General features: G+C 37.6%; 1 protein-coding gene across 1 annotated transcript in view; it reads right to left on the bottom strand.

Moving 5' to 3' along the window:
- MUC19 (mucin 19, oligomeric) overlaps positions 1–21,623 on the bottom strand; it is a 160,852-nt gene that overhangs the window by 113,947 nt on the left and 25,282 nt on the right. The window contains exons 18-30 of the mRNA XM_074403475.1: positions 21,248–21,371; positions 19,651–19,786; positions 17,270–17,362; positions 16,526–16,610; positions 16,225–16,362; positions 15,083–15,232; positions 12,843–12,937; positions 12,314–12,440; positions 4,528–4,774; positions 2,166–2,218; positions 1,965–2,065; positions 1,561–1,712; positions 799–937 (exon numbers count right to left, since the gene is read on the bottom strand). Coding sequence (XP_074259576.1) covers positions 799–937; positions 1,561–1,712; positions 1,965–2,065; positions 2,166–2,218; positions 4,528–4,774; positions 12,314–12,440; positions 12,843–12,937; positions 15,083–15,232; positions 16,225–16,362; positions 16,526–16,610; positions 17,270–17,362; positions 19,651–19,786; positions 21,248–21,371 — 1,640 coding nt within the window. The remainder of the gene's footprint in view (positions 1–798; positions 938–1,560; positions 1,713–1,964; positions 2,066–2,165; positions 2,219–4,527; positions 4,775–12,313; positions 12,441–12,842; positions 12,938–15,082; positions 15,233–16,224; positions 16,363–16,525; positions 16,611–17,269; positions 17,363–19,650; positions 19,787–21,247; positions 21,372–21,623) is intronic.

Below are 21,623 nucleotides of genomic sequence, written 5' to 3'. Positions count from 1 at the left end.
TATGTTTGTAATTGCAAATTTATTTCTAGGCTCTGTAAATAGCTAGATAAAGTTGGCCTTATTTCCTCAAAGACTTATGAGAAACTTGATATTCAAACAAAATTAATCCATAAATACAATACAATCCAAGTTGCAGCCCTTAAATATTAGTTAGGAAGCTAGCAGCTTAATAAGATGAACTCTGGAATGTGTGTAACAAGCATGAACTCTGTAATCAAACAGGTCTAGGTTTATTATGACATTTTCCATTTGGTAACATAAGTTGCTTAACCTCTCTAAACCTCAATTTCATCATCTGAAATAACAGTATCAGTCATAGAAATAACAGTATCAGTCTTGAAGTATCGTAATTCCTAAATGCAATGAAATCTATACATTTGCCCGACAAAGAAGCACTCATAAATAGTAGCCGTAAGCTTTGCTGCCAGTGCTGTTGTTAGAACAATCATATCTAGCATTTATTTATTGAGCACTAGTATGTGCTCCAGTGTGTGCTCTAGTTTGGTTTCAAGTAGGGGCTATTTTCATGCCCATTCTGTAAATTACAGAAACTGAGACACTAAGAGGTTAAGGAATGCGCCCAAAGTCATGCATCTGATAAAAGATGAAGCCAGTATTGAAATCTAGTCCTAGCATCCAGAGCCAGAAGTACATGATATAACATTTTACTGCCTTCAAGAAACATATAGGGACCATTAAAAATATTTCCCATTTTGAAAATAAAATTGTTTGGAACTAATATACAAACAAATAATTAAGAAGTATAGAAATGTTTTAATAAAACATACTCATAATTACCTCAAGAAATGAATACTGGCAGAGACCATCAAAACTGTAACTTTTCCCATCAAAAGTTCTAACATGACCTTCTCCATAAATGTGGCAGATGGTTTGACATTCATTCTGCGTACAACTCCAAGACCCTTTAACGCAAGTACTAAAAGGAAAAGATGAGAGTGTAGTGATTATGTTATGCCAGGATTCATACACTAATATTGCTTTTGTAAAGAAGCATAAAATTGTGTTTTATTTTGAATTACATTTTGCAATTGTCTTCATTATAATGTAAGATGTTCATTTTATACAATGTTACCTAAAGTTCTATTTTAAAAATAGCATCTTGCTGGGTGCGGTGGCTCACACCTACGATCCCAGCACTTTGGGAGGCCAAGGCAGGTGAATCACAAGGTCAGGGACTGAGACCATCCTGGCTAACACAGTGAAACCCAGCCTCTACTAAAAATACAAAAAATTAGCCACACATGGCGGCACACGGCTATGGTCCCAGCTACACAGGAAGCTGAGGCAAGAGAATCTCTTGAACCTGGGAGGTGGAGGTTGCAATGAGCTGAGATTCCACCACTGCACTCCAGCCTGGGTAACAGAGCGAGACTTCATCTCAAACATACATACATACATAAATGGCTTCTTTTTCTAACTATATTTGGTCATTTTTTTTTTCAAATATCCCAAAGTGTGACTTCTTCTCTACTATGAAAATATGAACAGACTACATATTTTCTAATATCCAAAGCAAAATAAGAATCCTTTATTAAGCACCATTCATTGCAGCCAACAGAAGTGACACTTCCTTCATCATATTCTCGTCCACCAAAAGAGCATGGGCAGTCATCAGGAAAGACACATATCCCTTTAGAATTCCGAACCATTCCTTCTGGACAAAAGCACCCACGTTTGCAAGGCAAGTTCTCCTACAGGAATAAATATAAAATATACACCATGAGGCACCATTCTAATCATGTCATATTATCAGCATTAATTTAAATATTTAAATATGCCAGGTATATATTTGGAGTCAAACTTTGACAACTGAAAGTACAAGGCAAAAAGAGCATGACCTTCTAATTATTTTTTGTTAAAATTGTAGTTTTCCTAGGACCTGAAACAAAAAGCTTTCAAAGGCCAAACTCTTATGTTACTATGTTACATGTCACGTTACTTACATCAAAAACAGGTATGTTCCGAGTATTGCATGTTCTGTCGGTTCTTCTCTGTGCTTTGGGATCCCTGCAGTCTACATACTCAGCCCCTCCAGAACAATTTTCTGCAGAATAATAAAAATTATCATTGATCAAGAGCCTATTGATATGTTTTCTTTAGCCCAAGTAGGTATTTTAAGCTTGAGCCATGATTTCAACACTTACGTAGGGCTAAATCAATGGGAATCTGGCAAAGAAGAATTCCATCCCGACAGACACTGGAAATAAAACAAAATTATAAATTTAGACATCAAGTTTCAATGATAATTAATTAAATGAATGAGGCACTATCCCCAGATGATGCATAAAATGTACCAAAGGATAAGGTATCGCCTTGTAAATATTACAGGAATGTACAAACAAGGTTTATTGGATATCAGAGAAAACCTCATGGAAAGGATGGCTGGATCTTAATGACAAGTACAATTTAATACTTCTGATAATATGCCAAATTGTGGCACAGGAGAGAACAAGATATGTTCCAGTGACTCCAAAGAGTCATGTTTGGATGGAAGGCAGGATGCAAAATGGGCAGAAGTGGTACGTGTAGATTGGGGCCAGATTTTAGATGGTCTTAAATGACTTGCAAGTTTCTATCTGTTCTTGAGGTAACGGTCAGTCATTAAAGTTTCTGAGCAGGCAGGTGGCCCTATCAGAATAGTGTTTTAAGCTGCACACTTTTTATTATGATTATACTTTAATTTCTGGGATTCATGTGCAGAACATGCAGGTTTATTACATAGGTATACACGTGGCTTTAGGCTACACATTCTTGCAGTAATTCAGGAAACATGGGACAGAGAGACAGCAATAATGAGCAACCAAGATAGCTACTGCAGTGGTGACAGTTGATGAGAGTCTCAGATACGGTAGTGGTGAAGGGAACCATAATTTGGAGGTATTAGCCTGATTCACTGAAAAGTTAGTTTATTGATTCCCATGAAAATAAGAGCAGACTGCATATTTTCTAATATCTAAAACAAATAAAATAGTAATTACTTATTAAGCACCATTAAAAAGTTAATTTACTGATTCCCCATAAACTGCAGAAGAAAAGAAATTATCGTTATCAAGCCTCACCCAAAGGTTCATGGGCTTTGACATAAAGGGGTTACCTAAGCTTTCTTTTCGAATGACCAAAAAAATTACTTGTTCCTAAATGATAGCTTCATGAAACCAAAGAAAAGAGAGGAGGTGCATTCAAAGTGTTTTTGAGTGGCTACTTCATTTTGGCAATTACATTATCCACAGTTCCTACATCTCTCTATGGAATTAGAAATATGCTTAAATTACTTTGCTCCAGGCAGAGCACAGTGGCTCATGCCTGAATCCCAGAACTTTGGGAAGCCAAGTCAGGTGGATTGCTTAAGTCTAAGAGTTCAAGACCAGCTTGGGCAACATGGTGAAATCCCTTATCTACTAAAAATACAAAAGAATTAGTTGGGCATGGTGGTGTGCACCTGTAGTCCCAGCTACTCGTGAGGCTGAAGTGGAAGAATCGCTTGAGCCCACAAAGGCTGGGAATGCAGTGAGCCAAAACCGGGTCTCTGAACTCCAACCTAGGCAATCAAAATGAGACTCTGTCTCAAAAAAAAAGGAAGGAAGGAAGGAAGGAAGGAAGGAAGGAAGGGAGGGAGGGAGGGAGGGAGGGAGGGAGAGAGGGAGGGAGGGACGGACGGACGGAGGGAGGGAGGAAGGAAGAGAGGGAGAGGAAGGAGAAAGGAAGGAAGAAAGGAGGGAGGGAGGGAAGGAAATTACTTTGCTCCAAAGTGTAGAAATCATAGCCTCCTCAGCCATTACAAAATAGTCAAAATTCTTCAATTCTTCGGAACTAAGTCTAAATTCTTGGTTATAATCTGACCACTGTCAATGTTTCTATCCCAACTCTGTATAAAAGCAACCCACATGTGTAAATTTTTTTCAGACATTTTCTACATCTGAGTATTCTGTTTACTCCACAGGAAATCATCCTCTACATTTCAATTTTTGTCTGGAAAAAGATTCATTCCCTAGCACAATTCATATGCCTGTCTTCTCTGAGAAGTTTTCCTTAACTTCTTCAGGTAGTGCCTGGCCCCTTCTGCTATCATGCTCTAGGATACAAACCTTCTAACAGCTTCTGTCCTGCTTACTTGGAGTCGAAGACAATGTTTGTCCTGCTCTGCAACTCCTGCACTCAACACCAAGCCTGGCACACCACAGACACTTAATAAGTATTTGTTGAATGATTATTACTGAGAGACAGCTAGAGGGCATCTTCTGAATAAGAAATCATTTCACATTGTCTGTAGGAGAAGCTGCCAGAATATTTTTCTACTTGTGATTAAAACAAAACCAGAGTAGGATAAATCATCTATATCCATTTGGATGCAATGAGCCTTCCAGAATAAGAGATTTTTATTAAGAAATAAAAATCAAAAGTATGGCAGATCTAAAAAGGCTTCATCCTGGCAAAAGACCATTTCTCTGAAAACAATGCAGTCTCTTGATTTCAGTGTCACAGCAAGTATTCATGTAATCTCCATACCATTTATTGTCATCAATGTGGATGAGTTTGCCTGGTTTCATGACCTCATCATTTATGTAGCAGTCACACTGAGATTTCAGTACACAGTTTCCTTCATTATTCTGGTACATTTCATCAGGGCAGGTGCATCCATCAACTGGAACATCTTCCACATCACAGCTCCTATCTCTCTCTGACAATGATCGGCAAGAACTATTACAGGCTTTTACGTTGTACTTGAAAACTAGGCCACTTGGACAAGAATGTTCTGTTGGTATAGAGACAAAAGAAAGAATGAATATGTGTATATCCAGGGAAATAAACAGTTTTAATTCAGCTCCATGTTTATAGATGTTAGCATGAAATATTCATAATAGAGATTATTAATTTTTTATAAGTGCTTGTTCATTGGGTTTTTAAAATTCTTTTTTGTTTTCAGTCAGTGCTGAATTTCTATTACATGTTTAAACATTTTGCTTGGTATTAGCCCATAAACAGGAGAGGTAATACGTTGCTTTCATGTGGTGTGTATTCCCAGTGGAAGGACAGTCGTGGTACGTGCTATGAAGAAACAAAAGGGGAGGCACTAAGTATGTACAGATGAGGATCTACGCTTAGTGAAGAGGGTGGGTAGATGAAGAACAGGAAGACAGCCCAGGGAGAGGTGATTCTATGTCTAAAGAATAGCCTAACTCAGAGGAAGAATTATTTTAAAGAGCACATCGAAGAATAGAAGCTGTATGGCCAGAGACAGAGTGACTCAGTGCTTAAAATTTACAGGGTTCCCTTAAGGAGTTTGGTATTTAACCTTAGAGCAATGAGACATCATTAACTTGTTTTAGACTGAAGTGTCACATGATAAGCTTAGTGCGATTTGGCTTGGTTTTAAAGATTATCCTGGTTTATCTGTAGAAAATGGATTAGAGGAAGCCAAGAGTGAATATTGAAGGAGGCTTATGGCAGTTACTCAAGAGAAAAACAATGGTGGTTTCTTGAACGTGGTTGGTGGCAATAAAGATGGAGAGATGTCAATAACAGAGAGATTTGGAAGGTGAAATGGACAGACCTTATTGATTAATGGATACAGGCAATGAGGTGTTACATATGATGTACAATAGATGTGTTTCTACAAAGTTTGTTGTTTGTTTTTTCTTTTTCTTGTGGTGAATCAAGCGTTTTTGTGAAGTCATATTCAAACAGTGCAATAAATATTTTAAAACAAAGCAAGGTTTTAAAAATAGGATAGTTAAGCTTCTAATTTATTGGTTCATTTTTGTTTTTTCTCAACATAAATTATTCATATTAAAATGTCATTTACAAATGCATTATCAGTCAGAACATTATTAAAATTTCAGCATACAATAACTGAACAGAAATGTATATTTATATATAAATACATATATATTCTGGTTTTGCTTTATAGGTGAATATATTAAATCAAGATCAATAAATCAAGAATTAAAATATGTAAAGATTGCACAAGGATATTAAAATAATAACCAAAAAAAAAATCACCTTTGAAAGAACCAGGTAAAAATTTGTAAACACATATGCCTGAACACACACACACACACACACACACACACTCACACACACACACAACTATAGTGAAACTGAGAAGGAAGTCATTATTGAAAGCTTCTCGGAATGCTGGGAAGATGGCCGCCTAAGAACAGCTCAGGACTTCAGCTCCCAGTGAAAGTGCAGAGGGTGAGTGGACGCCGCATTTCCAGACGAACTCTTATTGCCCACAGACCAGGAGATACCCAGGCAGAGGGGTCGCCAGCGTCGCAGTCCCAGCCGGTGCGGCTGTTTTGGCCCCCGCGGGGCTGATTCCGCCCGCGCGGCTGCTGTGACCACGCCCTGTTGCTGCGGTTCTCCGTACAAAAGCCACTGGTCTGGGAGCCCTCTTAGCTGGCGAGCAGAGCCCTGAGACGGCAGAGTTGCCCATTCATCTGAAATAGCGAGTCAGGCCAGGAGATTCCTAGGCAAAAAATCCGCCAGGAGCCGGCGCCACAGTTCGAGCCGACTCCGTGAGTCGCAGCACGGGAGATCCCGGCGCCTTTTCAGCAGGCAACCGGAACGCGGGGTCCTTCAACTTAAAAGGAAAGACTCTGAGTCAGGGAGCCAGGTGATCAGGCTCAGTTGGTCCCACCCCTCCACCCCCAACAACAATGAAAACAAAAACAGTAATTGGAAACCCTCTGGGTTGAGCCCTCCAAACCAAGCACAGCTGAACCGGGATGGTCCGGCTCCGTGGGGGAGGGGCTTCCGCCATTACTGAGACTCTCCACCACTAAGGAGGCAGGCTGCCATTGCGGAGGCAACCCGCCGTTGCCGAGGCAACCTGCCACAACAGAGAGAGTCCGCCATAACAGAGGCGGGGCCACCATTGCCGAGACAGTTCTAACTACGCCCATATAAAAAGGACTACAGGGAAGAGCTCAGGATAGCTGGGTGGAGCCCACAGCAGCTCAGCAAAGCCCCTGCGGGCAGGCAGAGGCTAGGCCTGCTGCTAGCTGGGCGGGTCAGACCTGAAAGAAAAATCAAAAAAGGCAGTAGTGCAACGGAAACTCATAAAGCTCCAACTCCCTGGGACAGAGACAGACATAAGGTGGATAAACCCACAAAAATGGGAAGAAACCAGCGCAAAAAGGATGAAAACTCCCAAAACCAGAACACCTCTCCTCCTAAAAGGGATCACAACTCCTCACCAGCAAGGGAACCAGACCGGATGGAGAAGGAGGGTGATGAAATGACAGAATCACACTTCAGAAGGTGGGTAGTAAGAAACTACAATGAGCTAAAAGAACATGTTCTAACCCAACGCAAAGAAAACAGGAACCTTGAAAAAAGATTGGACGAACTGCTGATGAGAATGGACAGCATAGAGAGGAGTATAAGTGAATTGATGGAGCTGAAAAACGCAACACGAGAACTTCGTGAAGCATGCACAAGCTTCAACAGCCGAATTGACCAAGCAGAAGAAAGGATATCAGAGGTCGAAGATCAACTCAATGAAATAAAAAGAGAAGGCAAGAACAGAGAAAAAAGCACAAAAAGGAATGAACAAAATCTTCAAGAAATGTGGGACTACGTGAAAAGACCTAATCTACGTCTGATAGGTGTACCTGAATGTGATGAAGAGAATGAATCCAAGCTGGAAAATACTCTTCAGGATATTATCCAGGAAAACTTCCCCAACCTAGCAAGGCAGACCAATATTCAAATCCAGGAAATACAGAGAACACCACAAAGATATTCCTCAAGAAGAGCAACCCCAAGGCACATAATTGTCAGATTCACCAGGGTTGAAATGAAAGAGAAAATGCTAAGGGCAGCCAGAGAGAAAGGTCGGGTTACCCACAAAGGGAAGCCCATTAGACTCACAGCAGATCTCTCAGCAGAAACCCTACAAGCCAGAAGAGATTGGGGGCCAATATTCAACATCCTTAAAGAAAAGAACTTTCAACCCAGAATCTCCTATCCAGCCAAACTAAGCTTCATAAGTGAAGGAAAAATAAAATCCTTTGTGAACAAGCAAGCACTCAGAGATTTCATCACCACCAAACCTGCTCTACAAGAACTCCTGAAAGAGGCTCTACACATATAAAGGAACAACCAGTACCAGCCACTCCAAAAACACACCAGATGGTAAAAGAGCATCAACACAATCAAGAATCTGCATCAACTAACCAACAAAACAGCCAGGTAGCATCAAAATGACAGTATCCAATTCACACATAACAATACTATCCCTAAATGTCAATGGACTAAATGCCCCAATCAAAAGACAAAGACTGGCAAATTGGATAAAAAGCCAAAACCCATCAGTGTGCTGTATCCAGGAAACCCATCTTACATGCAAGGATACACAAAGGCTCAAAATAAAGGGATGGAGGAAGATCTACCAAGCAAATGGAGAGCAAAAAAAGGCAGGAGTTGCAATTCTCATCTCTGATAAAATAGACTTTAAAGCAACAAAGATCAAAAGAGACAAAGAAGGACATTATATAATGGTAAAAGGATCACTGCAACAAGAAGAGCTAACGATCCTAAATATATACGCACCCAATACAGGAGCACCCAGATACATAAAGCAAGTTCTTAATGACTTACAAAGAGACTTAGACTCCCACACAATAATAGTGGGAGACTTTAACACCCCATTGTCAATATTAGACAGATCATCCAGACAGAAAATCAACAAGGATATCCAGGACCTGAATACAGACCTGGAACAAGCAAACCTAATAGACATTTATAAAACTCTCCACCCCAAATCCACAGAATATACATTCTTCTCAGCACCACATCACACCTACTCTAAAATTGACCACATAATTGGCAATAAATCACTCCTCAGCAAATGCAAAAGAACAGAAATCATAACAAACAGTCTCTCAGACCACAGTGCAATCGAGTTAGAACTCAGAATGCAGAAACTAACTCAGAACCGCACAGCTTCATGGAAACTGAACAACTTGCTCTTGAATGTTGACTGGATAAACAATGAAATGAAGGCAGAAATAAGATGTTCTTCGAAACCAATGAGAATGAAGACACAACATACCAGAATCTCTGGGACACATTTAAAGCAGTCTCTAGGGGAAAATATATAGCAATGAGTGCCCACATGAGAAGAAAGGAGAGATCTAAAATTGACACCCTATCATCAAAATTGAAAGAGCTAGAGGAGCAAGATCAAAAAAACTCAAAACCTAGCAGAAGACAGGAAATAACTAAGATCAGAGCAGAACTGAAGGAAATAGAGACACAAAAAACTCTTCAAAAAATCAATAAATCCAGGAGCTGGTTCTTTGAAAAGATCAACAAAATAGACAGACCACTAGCCAGATTAATAAAAAAGAAAAGAGAGAATAACCAAATTGATGCAATAAAAAACGATAAAGGGGATATCACCACAGATTCCACAGAAATCCAAAACATCATCAGAGATTATTACAAACAACTCTATGCACATAAACTAGTAAACCTGGAAGAAATGGATAAATTCCCGGACACCTGTACCCTCCCAAGCCTAAACCTGGAAGAAGCCGAAACCCTGAATAGACCAATAACATGGTCTGAAGTCGAGGCAGCAATAAAGAGCCTACCACCCAAAAAAAGCCCAGTTCCAGATGGGTTCACAGCCGAATTCTACCAGACATACAAAGAGGAGCTGATACCATTCCTTCTGAAACTATTCCAGACAATCCAAAAAGAGGGAATCCTTCCCAAATCATTTTACGAGACAATCATCATCCTGATACCAAAACCCGGCAGAGACTCAACAAGAAAAGAAAATTTCAAGCCAATATCCATGATGAACATAGATGCAAAAATCTTCAATAAAATACTGGCAAACCGATTGCAACAGCATATCAAAAAGCTCATCCACCATGATCAAGTAGGATTCATCCCGGGGATGCAAGGCTGGTTCAACATACGCAAGTCCATAAACGTAATTCACCACATAAACAGAACCAAAGACAAAAACCACATGATTATCTCGATTGATGCAGAGAAGGCTTTTGACAAAATTCAACAACCCTTTATGCTAAAAACCCTCAATAAACTAGGTATTGACGGAACGTATCTCAAAACAATAAAAGCTATTTACGACAAACCAACAGCCAATATCATACTGAATGGGCAAAAACTGGAAGCATTCCCTTTGAAATCTGGCACTAGACAAGGATGCCCTCTCTCACCACTCCTATTCAATATAGTACTGGAAGTTCTAGCCAGAGCAATCAGGCAAGAAAAAGAAATAAAGGGTATCCAAATTGGAAAGGAGGAAATCAAATTGTCTCTATTTGCAGATGACATGATTGTATATCTGGAAGACCCCATCATCTCAGCCCAAAATCTCCTGAAACTGATAAACAACTTCAGCAAAGTCTCAGGATACAAAATCAACGTGCAAAAATCACAAGCATTCCTATACACCAGTAATAGACTTCAAGAGAGCCAAATCAAGAACGAACTGCCATTCACAATTGCTACAAAGAGAATAAAGTACCTAGGAATACAACTAACAAGGAACGTAAAGGACCTCTTCAAGGAGAACTACAAGCTATTGCTCAACGAAATAAGAGAGGATACAAACAGATGGAGAAACGTCCCATGTTCATGGTTAGGAAGAATCAACATCATGAAAATGGCCATACTGCCCAAAGTAATTTACAGATTCAACGCTATTCCCATCAAGCTACCAATGACCTTCTTCACAGAACTGGAAAAAAACACCTTAAACTTCATATGGAACCAAAAAAGAGCCCGCATAGCCAAGTCAATTCTAAGCAAAAAGAACAAAGCAGGAGGCATCACACTACCGGACTTCAAACTATACTACAAGGCTACAGTAATCAAAACAGCATGGTACTGCTACCAAAACAGAGATATAGACCAATGGAACAGAACAGAGGCCTCAGAGGAAATACAACATACCCACAACCATCTGATCTTCGACAAACCTGACAAAAACAAGCAATGGGGAAAGGACTCCCTGTTTAATAAATGGTGTTGGGAAAACTGGCTAGCCATGTGCAGAAAGCAGAAACAGGACTCCTTCCTGACACCTTACACCAAAATTAACTCCAGATGGATTAAAGACTTAAACATCAGACCTAATACCATAAAAACCTTAGAAGAAAATCTAGGCAAAACCATTCAGGACATAGGTGTAGGCAAGGACTTCATGACCAAAACGCCAAAAGCAATGGCAACAAAAGCCAAAATAGACAAATGGGACCTAATCAAACTCCACAGCTTCTGCACGGCAAAAGAAACAGTCAGTAGAGTGAATCGGCAACCAACAGAATGGGAAAAAATTTTTGCAGCCTACCCATCTGACAAGGGGCTGATATCCAGAATTTACGAAGAACTAAAGCAAATCTACAAGAAAAAAACAAACAAGCCTATTCAAAAATGGGCGAAGGATATGAACAGATACTTTACAAAAGAAGACATACAGGAGGCCAACAAACATATGAAAAAATGCTCATCATCACTGGTCATCAGAGAAATGCAAATCAAAACCACATTGAGATACCATCTCACACCAATTAGAATGGCGATCATTAAAAAATCGGGAAACAACAGATGCTGGAGAGGATGTGGAGAAATAGGAACACTTTTACACTGTTGGTGGGAATGTAAATTAATTCAACCATTGTGGAAGACAGTGTGGCGATTCCTCAAGGACCTAAAAATAGAAATCCCATTTGACCCAGCAATCCCATTACTGGGTATATATCCAAAGGATTAGAAATCATTCTACTACAAGGACACGTGCACACGAATGTTCATTGCAGCACTGTTTACAATAGCAAAGACCTGGAACCAACCCAAATGCCCAACCATGATAGACTGGATAGGGAAAATGTGGTACATATACACCATGGAATATTACGCAGCCATCAAAAACGATGAGTTCACGTCCTTTGTAGGGACATGGATGAACCTGGAAACCATCATTCTCAGCAAACTGACACAAGAGCAGAAAATCAAACACCGTATTTCTCACTCATAAGTGGGTGTTGAACAATGAGAACACATGGACACAGGGAGGGGAGCACTACACACTGGGGTCCGTTGGGGGGAAATGGGGGAGGGGTGGGGGTGGGGAGGTGGGAAGAGATAGCATGGGGAGAAATGACAGATACAGGTGAGGGGACGGAAGGCAGCAAACCACACTGCTAAGTGTGTACCTATGCAACAATCTTGCATGTTCATCACATGTACCCCAAAACCTAAAATGCAATTAAAAAAAAAAAAAAAAGAAAGCTTCTCTGCTGCTTACCACACAGGCCAGTTCTCCATCCTACTATGTATGTTTCCTTCTCAGCACACGCTTTCACATAGTTGCCTAAAATTGTACATAGGCAGTCTTGACTGTTTTCACAAGTACAAGTGTACTTTTTGCATTCCTTGAAAATAAACAAATTATATTGCATTATGAAATTACTTGAAAGATCAGGTAAACTAAGTATAATAATCTAGTTCCTAACCATTCTACCCCCAAAAAAGTTTCTTTGAAACTTTTAAAAACATTTTTAAATATTCAAATAGTAAATGAATTATTAGCCTGCTTGTCAAAACATTTATAAAAGACAAAAAGAGAGACTTATTCAAGATTTTTCTTATTTGGGATTACTTTCCAGCACCACTTTTATCTAACACAAGAATAAATTGATCGAATCTGATGCCTATGTAAGGCTATACTTTATTGACAATGGCTGTTATTTGAAAATATTTAATATCTACATGCTTTTGTCAAAATCTGCAAAGTATTTTTCAACAAGAGCTGTTAATGTTAGAGCCTCACATACCTCATGATAGGGTTTAGGGTTCACAATTGGGTGGCAGGAAGCAAAAGGCCCGCTTGAATCAAGAAGAATTCCACAGTGCCTTTCAGCAAACTTTTCTGGAAGAAAATCAGTGCACTCAAAATTAGTTTCAATAATGTCATAATTCTTTCTTTTTTTGAGACGGAGTCTCACTCTGTAGCCCAGGCTGGAGTGCAGTGGCGCCATCTCGGCTCACTGCAACCTTTGCCTCCCAGGTTCAAGCAGTTCTCCTGCCTCAGCCTCCAGAGTAGCTGGGACTACAGGTGCGCACCATCACGCCCAGCTGATTTTTGTATTTTTAGTAGAGACAGAGTTTCACCACCTTAGCCAAGATTGTCTTGATCTCCTGACCTCATGATCTGCCTACCTCAACCTCCCAAAGTGTTGGGATTACAGATGTGAGCCACTGAACCCGGCCATAATTCTTTAATTAAAAGAAAAGACAGAAAATTGTAACTTCTGTCTATTAAAACAAATTTTAAAGTGTTTTGCTGTAATACATCTAACTTGTCACTATATGCAAAATTAGCATGCTGCAATTAAAAAATCTTACACTAAGAGGCAAAGTCTTTGTTAGCTTTGTTTTTTTTTTTTGGATTAAATCAATTTACCTTCTCTAAAATGCAGTTTCTACATAAAAATGGAATTAGGGGACCATATTATATCTTTAGATGCCTTTTAACTTTAAAATATATATTTATAGCTAAATTGTGTTGAGTTGGTAAATAAACCAACCACAGCACCCCCCGACCACACCATCCTGTCAACTCAGAAGATTATATCAGTTTTCCTGAAGATCATATATTATCACAATCAGTATCAGTAATTCCAATACACTAATTTTGTTTTGTTTTTTAATTGATATTCAGTTGGCTTATAAATAACTAACATAGTGTTAAATTAACAAAAATTAAAATCATAACAATAGCATCTGAGTAGCAAGCGCTTGACCTAATGACTTTTAGAAGGTCTCCATTAAAAAGAAACTGAGACAAACTATTTCCAAAATTTTAACAAATTGGCAACCCAGTATCATCACTTTTTGTCTAAATATTACTAACAGATTATTAAAATACAGTTTAATTTTCTGCATTTTATGTTAAGTTCAATATAAAACTGAAAATTAAATTTAATTTCTATATCTCTCCAAAGTGGTGGTATATAGTCTGCTTAACATAAATTGACTTGGTTTCTTGTGAGATATATATTCTCATTATAACTGTTTTCACTGCAAAACTCCAAAGCCAAAATAATGTGATAATCAAAACCCTGAAATATGTATTACGATGTTTACGTTCATGCTTCTACCAGTTCTTTTAAATCAAAATTAGTAGACAAGGATTTAAAATGAATTGCCTTAGTAATGTTAAAATATTATTATAATCTGATAAGACTATTTCAAATATGTATTAATTTAGAAACAACTAACTAACATGTCAATATAATACATTTTAACTTAGCTTCCATTGCACTCATTTTTTATGAAAGCAGCAATCCAAAATAAAGCATTTATTAGTATCAGCAATACCAGGGGTAAAACCAAAGCATGACTTGGATTCAAAATCCTTGGATTGCTCAGCTGTCATCCTTATTCACTAAGGATCCTTCTTAACCCTCCCTGTGCTCCATTATCAATATCTACGTTAATGGGGATAATAGTCCTGCTCATGCTGTTCATGAGTTTTGGTAGAAATAAATTGAACTAATATTTTAAAAGCCTTTTGGTAAGTATAAAAGTAAGCTGAATCATACCAGTGTAAAGTTTAATTAATGTCTATATTGGGGCTTGGACATCAATAGTTAGGATATCTGAACCTAGTTATATCTCTAACATCAAGCGGCTTCACCAGTTTCAGCGAGTCTTGCTATTTTAACCAACATTTTTACAACTAAATTAAAGGAGGGAACAACTGAAGAACTAAATATTCCCCAAATCTCTTCGAATCTTGTTATTCTATAATTCTGGTAAAAATTGTGTAAGAAGGAAAAGGGTAGGTATAGGAAAAGAAGCAACCATGATGAACTCCCTGTGAAATATTTATTTTGTAGAACTAACATCAGCCAGCCAGACTGCTTCTCTGCTGTGTCCTCTAAAATCCAGACTGTACAGCAAACACTGGCTAAAACCAGGATTATCTGATGTGTTCATATTATTACCAGAATAAACACATACTTCCTAGCACCAAATATGTAATGCAGATTTGATAGTTAATTTATATTACCTTTTTCTATACTGATACATGAAGAGGGGTTTCCTTTAGGACAGGACATCATTTCCCAAGAATTAGCAAATGCCTGAGATGTCTTCTCCAATATATTCTGACTTGACATGAAATCATCCTCTGCTTTGTTGTTATAGGAACCACAGAGTCCTGTATAAGAGCACAAAACAGAGTTTCACATCTCACCTGCTCAGTATCTTTGGATTCACATCCTCACTGCACATTCAGTTCTTTGCTCAAGTGAAAACCTGTAGAAGCTATCTGAGAATATGTCTTGATTAGCCTTTACACATTAAATAAAATTTCGAGGCATTTCAGATTTCACTGAAATTCCCTTTCATTTGAATTCCAGGAGCACTGAAACACCCTTTGCCATGAATACTGTGTTTTTCCTGTTTGTCACTGTAACTTTATCTCTTTTGAGGACCCAACAGAAAGAATGCTTACAAGTAAGAACTTATGACTCACATTTGCACGATTTCAGTGTGGAGAGTCTAATCATGTTGAATGCTATATGCCTTTTTTACCTGGACCCTCCTGATCTATGAGTTACATTTTTTCCTTTGTGTAAATAAGTTACCTTCTCAAGTAAATGTGTATTACAAAAACTTATACTGTTTATAAATTAATACTCTTTGTGGAATTTTCCATAATCTTTGTTTTGCTCAACATCCACGGCTGTAGTTAGGAACTGATTTCTAAGACAGAAAACATCAGTGAAAGAAATGACCATATAATTTCCCAGAAAGACAAGTAATAGTGTAGCTCTTATATGAACTGTGATTTTCCAAAGATTTATATCTACAGTATTTTCATTTATTCAACTACAGGTAAAAGCCTTAGTAGCACTAGCAAAGTAAAACATTAACACATATATTATCAAATTTCACTTAAATGACAGTCTTAATTTAAGATGTTTAAACTATTTAAATTGTTAAAATATTTGGAGGATCAATTTTGGATTAAGTAAAGCCATCTTTATTATGAAAAGAAAGTTGGAATTATTTCACTATAATGTGGAAGGACAGACTAAGTCAAAATGGTTTACTGGTTTAGTGTTACTAATTAAGAGACAATGAAAATTAGAATAACTGATGGTAATATTTCAGCCTTAGAAATAAAACTGTATCCAGAGAACTTACCCACACTGTCTGTGAATTCGTTGGGTGGCATAGAAACATATAATTGCATCACAGGAACAATTTGTATTTGTAGTTTTACATGAAAGTATGTTTCTACTTGAAGGTATGAGGAAGATGCATTGAAGATCTGTATTTTATCTGTTAAAATAATTATGAACATTAATAACAATGTGTTCAATAGTTTCTACTTTCTTAAAATAGTTTAATATTTTGATATCTGTTAAAAATTAGAAACATATCTTTAAAAATTAAATAAATGACTGCATCTTACACTTATTTTTAAATGTTGTTATTAACTTACCTGAATAGTAATAACCTTGGTTCCTAATCTTGTCATTTGTGACTGTTCCATCACTGTTGAATATGTATTTGTCAACTGGAACAGACTAATATTTAAAACACTTTGTTGGTTAATATTCATTTACAGTATTAATTTTAATGTAATATATGAACCCCAATTTTATGATGTGTTTAATGCTATTGGATTAATTTATAAATATCTAAAATACAGAGATTTTTAAAGCATTTTAAAGGCACATTTTGCTTCATTGTTTCTCATACCAACTCTGTGTAGCAGACTGTAAAGAAATCTTCATCCCCAGTGTGTGAATGCAGACATGGAAACCCAAGATGGTAATTTGAGTATCCAAAGGTTAAACAGCTTGTAAAGGCCAAAGTCTAAACTACTTGTCCTTCCTTCCCATTTAAGTCTATTTCCCTTTATAATGTCAATTTCAAATAAAGAAAACTCTAAATAAATGCCATTGCCTTCCTTCATGAATGGTCTGCAAAGTTTAATGAACACATAAATTTGATCTATAATGAACATATTAATTGTTTCTCTATGTTAATTTTGATATACTTCAGAAACTTTGCAACTAGCCAGCTCCTCCAGAGACTTTATCAATTCTCTATGCAATTTTACTTAAGCTTTTAGTGTACCTAGTGTACCTAAGGTACTCTTCTTCAACCTCAAAAATCCTGAATTTGTAAAATAAGTGATATGATTTGACTCTGTATAAACCTTAGAAACCTGATTACTTACAGAATTCAAGAGAAGTGTAACACTATTTAAGCACGTTCCTGTCTGACCACTTGGGCATGGACGGAGCTCAACACTAATAGACCAATCTTCATTCTGTAAAAAATGCATTTCATTAAAATGTTTATTAGAATTTAATTTAATGCTATTTATGATATGCTTCTACATAATTCATTCACAATGCATGTTTGAATTTTAAATATGTGCAATCCCTACTACAATCTGAGTGCTCTGAGAATAGAAACCTAGTTTGGCCCATAGTACAGCATCAGGACTGGCCAAGAGCTTTATAGATGGTCCAAGTATCTTGCATAAACTATATCCATGTAGTCTACCATTGATGGATTTTCATAGTCTTCATTTTTTAATTTTATCTTTACTTTTTGTCTCCCCAAAGGGAATGTGCTGCCACATAAGGATTCTTAGGAATCAGCAGTAACATAGTTTGCTGCTTCTCTGGATGGTTCACATGTCCTTTTAAATCTTATGTGAGAGGTATTTAATTTGTAAAACTGTAATATAAATTATATCAAACATGGACTTTCAGTTCTCATTTCAATGTCTGGAAATCTGTAATCTACAAGAAGCAAATGTTCCCTAAGCTTTGTCATTTTTCCCTTTTACTTTCCCCATCCTGTATCCTAATGGATTTAGAGGAGCATAAAAAGAAAGAAAGACAGGCTGGGCATGGTGGCTCATGCCTGTAATCCCAGCATTTTGGGAGGCAGAGGTGGGTAGATCACCTGAGGTCAGAAGTTCAAGACCAGCCTGGCCAACATAGTGAAACTGGGTCTCTACTAAAAATATAAAATTTAGCTGGGTGTGGTGGTGGGCACCTGTAATCACAGCTATTCAGAAGGCTGAGGCAGGAGAATCCCTTGAACTTGAACCAGTGAGGCAGAGGTTGCAGTGAGCCGAGATCACGCTATTGCATTCCAGCCTGGGAGAAAACAGTGAAAGTGCATCTCAAAGAAAAAGAAGAAAAGAAGGAGAAGGAGAAGAGAGGGAGAGGGAGAGGGAGAGGGAGAGGGAGAGGGAGAGGGAGAGGGAGAGGGAGAGGGAGAGGGAGAGGGAGAGGGAGAGGGAGAGGGAGAGGGAGAGGGAGAGGGAGAGGGAGAGGGAGAGGGAGAGGGAGAGGGAGAGGGAGAGGGAGAGGGAGAGGGAGAGGGAGAGGGAGAGGGAGAGGGAGAGGGAGAGGGAGAGGGAGAGGGAGAGGGAGAGGGAGAGGGAGAGGGAGAGGGAGAGGGAGAGGGAGAGGGAGAGGGAGAGGGAGAGGGAGAGGGAGAGGGAGAGGGAGAGGGAGAGGGAGAGGGAGAGGGAGAGGGAGAGGGAGAGGGAGAGGGAGAGGGAGAGGGAGAGGGAGAGGGAGAGGGAGGAAGAAGAAAGAAGAAGAAAGAAGAAGGAAGAAGAAGGAAGAAGGAAAGAAAGAAAGAAAGAAGAAGGAAGAAGGAAAGAAAGAAAGAAGGAAGAAGAAGAAGAAGGAAGAAGGAAGAAGAAGGAAGAAAGAAGAAGGAAAGAAAGAAAGAAGGAAGAAGAAGAAGGAAGAAGAAGGAAGAAGGAAGAAGAAGAAGAGAAGCACAAACTACAAAATGGAATCACTCTTTATCAAAATTCAAATTCAAATTTTGGTACTGAAAAGAATTTAAATATAAGAATAGCCTCTATCATAGTGGTACTATTGTGTTATAAAAACTAACAATAAACTTAAGAGAATAATAATGAAAGAGGAAGATTCTTCATGGAATGTAAAAGATTGTTTTATTTGAAGCAGTAGTCAACACACACAAAGGAAAGTAGAATGAAATAATTTCCCAGTGTATTTAGATGATTATAGGCAATTATTTGTTGTGTTTTTTTTGCAAGGAATTTCCAAAGAGGTAGTACTCACAGGTAATACCATCAGTGCCAGTATGTGATAGAAAATGTACTGAAATACATAACCAGTAATTGAAGTATTGTTCATTTATTTATTTCTTTTCTTTTCTTTTTTTTTTTTTTTTTTTTTTTTTTTTGAGACGGAGTCTCCCTCTGTCACCAGGCTGGAGTGCAACTGCGCATTCTCGGATCATTGCAACTTCTGACTCCCTGGTTGAAGTGATTCTCCTGCCTCAGCCCTCCAAGTAGCTGGGATTACGGCATGCACCACCACACCTAGCTAATTTTTTTGTATTGGGGGATTCACCATGTTGGCCGGATGGTCTCAACCTCCTGACCTCGTGATCCGCCTGCCTCAGCCTCTCAAAAAGCTGGGATTACAGGCCTGAGCCACCACACCTGACCTATTTCTTTAAATAGTAACTCAAGGTGAAGACTGTGTTTTAAATTGGTTGAGAAATACTTTTGTTTGTATATAGTTTCCTCAAATATTGCAGGCTATTACATACGTGAATGGCCAGGAAGTGGCAGTTTCCAGGATGGTTGTACTTAACACCATCAAAGGTGGTAAAGGAACTTCCTTCCACCTTACATCTTCCAGGGCATAATGCTTCCGTGCAAGACCACTTTGCATCTTGGCATGTGCTGTTAAAATGTAATGGTTATATTAAGGGTTATCAGTTGTGTTTTCTCTGTGGTGAAAATAAAATATCACACTAAAAGTTCATAACAAGTTAAGACATTTGGTTAAGCTTTATTAGACCATCTTTATTTCCCACCCAACATCTCAGCACTGATAAACTGTTTCATTGATAGTGGTATCCTGATGTTTCAGAAGCCTTGACTAAATAATAACTTCTCATGAATTAAGCATATAAAACTTATAAGCTGGATTTTAGAGATTTGTTTAAATGGAGCACAGCTCATTATCAATATTAAAATACCTGCTACAAGCCACATTGTAGACATGTACCACACAATACGGTACAGAGACACAGAGTGAGCTTTTGAAATGTGTCTCGTCTAAATTGAGATCCACTATAAATGTAAAATACACACAGATTTTGAAGATTTATGAGAAAAAAATTGTAAAATCTCTCATTAACTTGATTTCATATTAACTTTATGTTCAAAAGATAGTATTCTAAATATATTGCATTATATAAAACACACGACTAAAACTAATTTCACTTGTTTCTTGTCTTTTAAAAATGTGTCAAGTAAAAAATGTTGAATGATATATGTAGATCATTTTTGCAGCCCACATTACATTTCTCTTGAACAGTACTGTTATAGACATTCAATAAATTTTAACTACTGTTATTTCTAATTCTTAATACAAATTAAACTTAATTATTAATACTATATTAAACTATATTAAACTATAATATAAATTAATATTATAACCGAAATAAAACATTTTCCATTTATAGAGAAAATTGGTTTTTTTATTGAACCAAATTATGTCCCCACGAAGACACAATACATTTCTAGAAAAGTATTTTGTAGTATTGCAGAAATTTAGAGTTTCAGAGAAAAGCCATCATGAAGAATGGGGAAATCTCAATGATCATTTTATTGTTGCAGAACTCAGAAGGAAGACTCAAGCTGAGTATTCACTTAATCATGAAACAATCTACAATAACTTTGGTACATTAAAATTTACTGCTGAATATATATATATTATTTATCTTCACCATCTAGCCTCATATAAAAATTATTTGGAAAGTATTCAGCTTTTTCTAACTGTATATTTTATTAAATATTCTTGGCATAATAAGCATTATTATTTTATTATATTACCAAAATATTACACTGTACTTTCCTCTATATTTGCAACTACCAAGTGATTTACTATTTAAAACACTGTTCCTATTAGTGAACATGATCTTTTAAAGGTACACTGAAAAATCCATAGTTAATAATAAAAAAACACACTGTGCCTTTCTAAAAACAAAACATCAACAACACAGAAAATGCAGTGAGATTGCTTTTCATTTCTTAAAAGTTTATTTTAAGGGAGCATTTAGGAATTTTTTCAAATTAGATAAAAATATTGGTATTATTTCACCATCAATAATACATGAACAAAAAGCACACACATACCACTGAGAACCACAGGGACCTTCTCGGACTTCTCCTGCCTGATACACTTTTCCGTTGGATTCACAGGGACATTCAGCCTTTAATACACATTTTCCTTTCTCTCTAATGTCATCCAACAGATAATCTAGAACACATTGTATAAGGTTAACCTCAAAATTCTTCAAACTTCAGTAAGTTGTCCAGCAGTGCATTGTGAAATCACTCTTAGAAGATAGTTCTTTCAAGTGTAACATGCACTGAAAATGGTAACTTCTTATTAAAGCAATTACCCTTTGAGAACTGGTAAGAGGATAGAAAACAATTTTCTGAGACTGAGTTACTGCTATACGGTGCACAGTCCTACTGCACTCAAAGTGGGACTAAAGCATATTCTGTG

The sequence above is a fragment of the Saimiri boliviensis genome, chromosome 7 (genome assembly GCF_048565385.1).
Source record: "Saimiri boliviensis isolate mSaiBol1 chromosome 7, mSaiBol1.pri, whole genome shotgun sequence".
NCBI classification, from domain to species: domain Eukaryota; kingdom Metazoa; phylum Chordata; class Mammalia; order Primates; family Cebidae; genus Saimiri; species Saimiri boliviensis.
The sequence above is the reverse complement of the archived record's forward strand: the minus strand, read 5'-3'. Positions and strand labels throughout refer to the sequence as shown.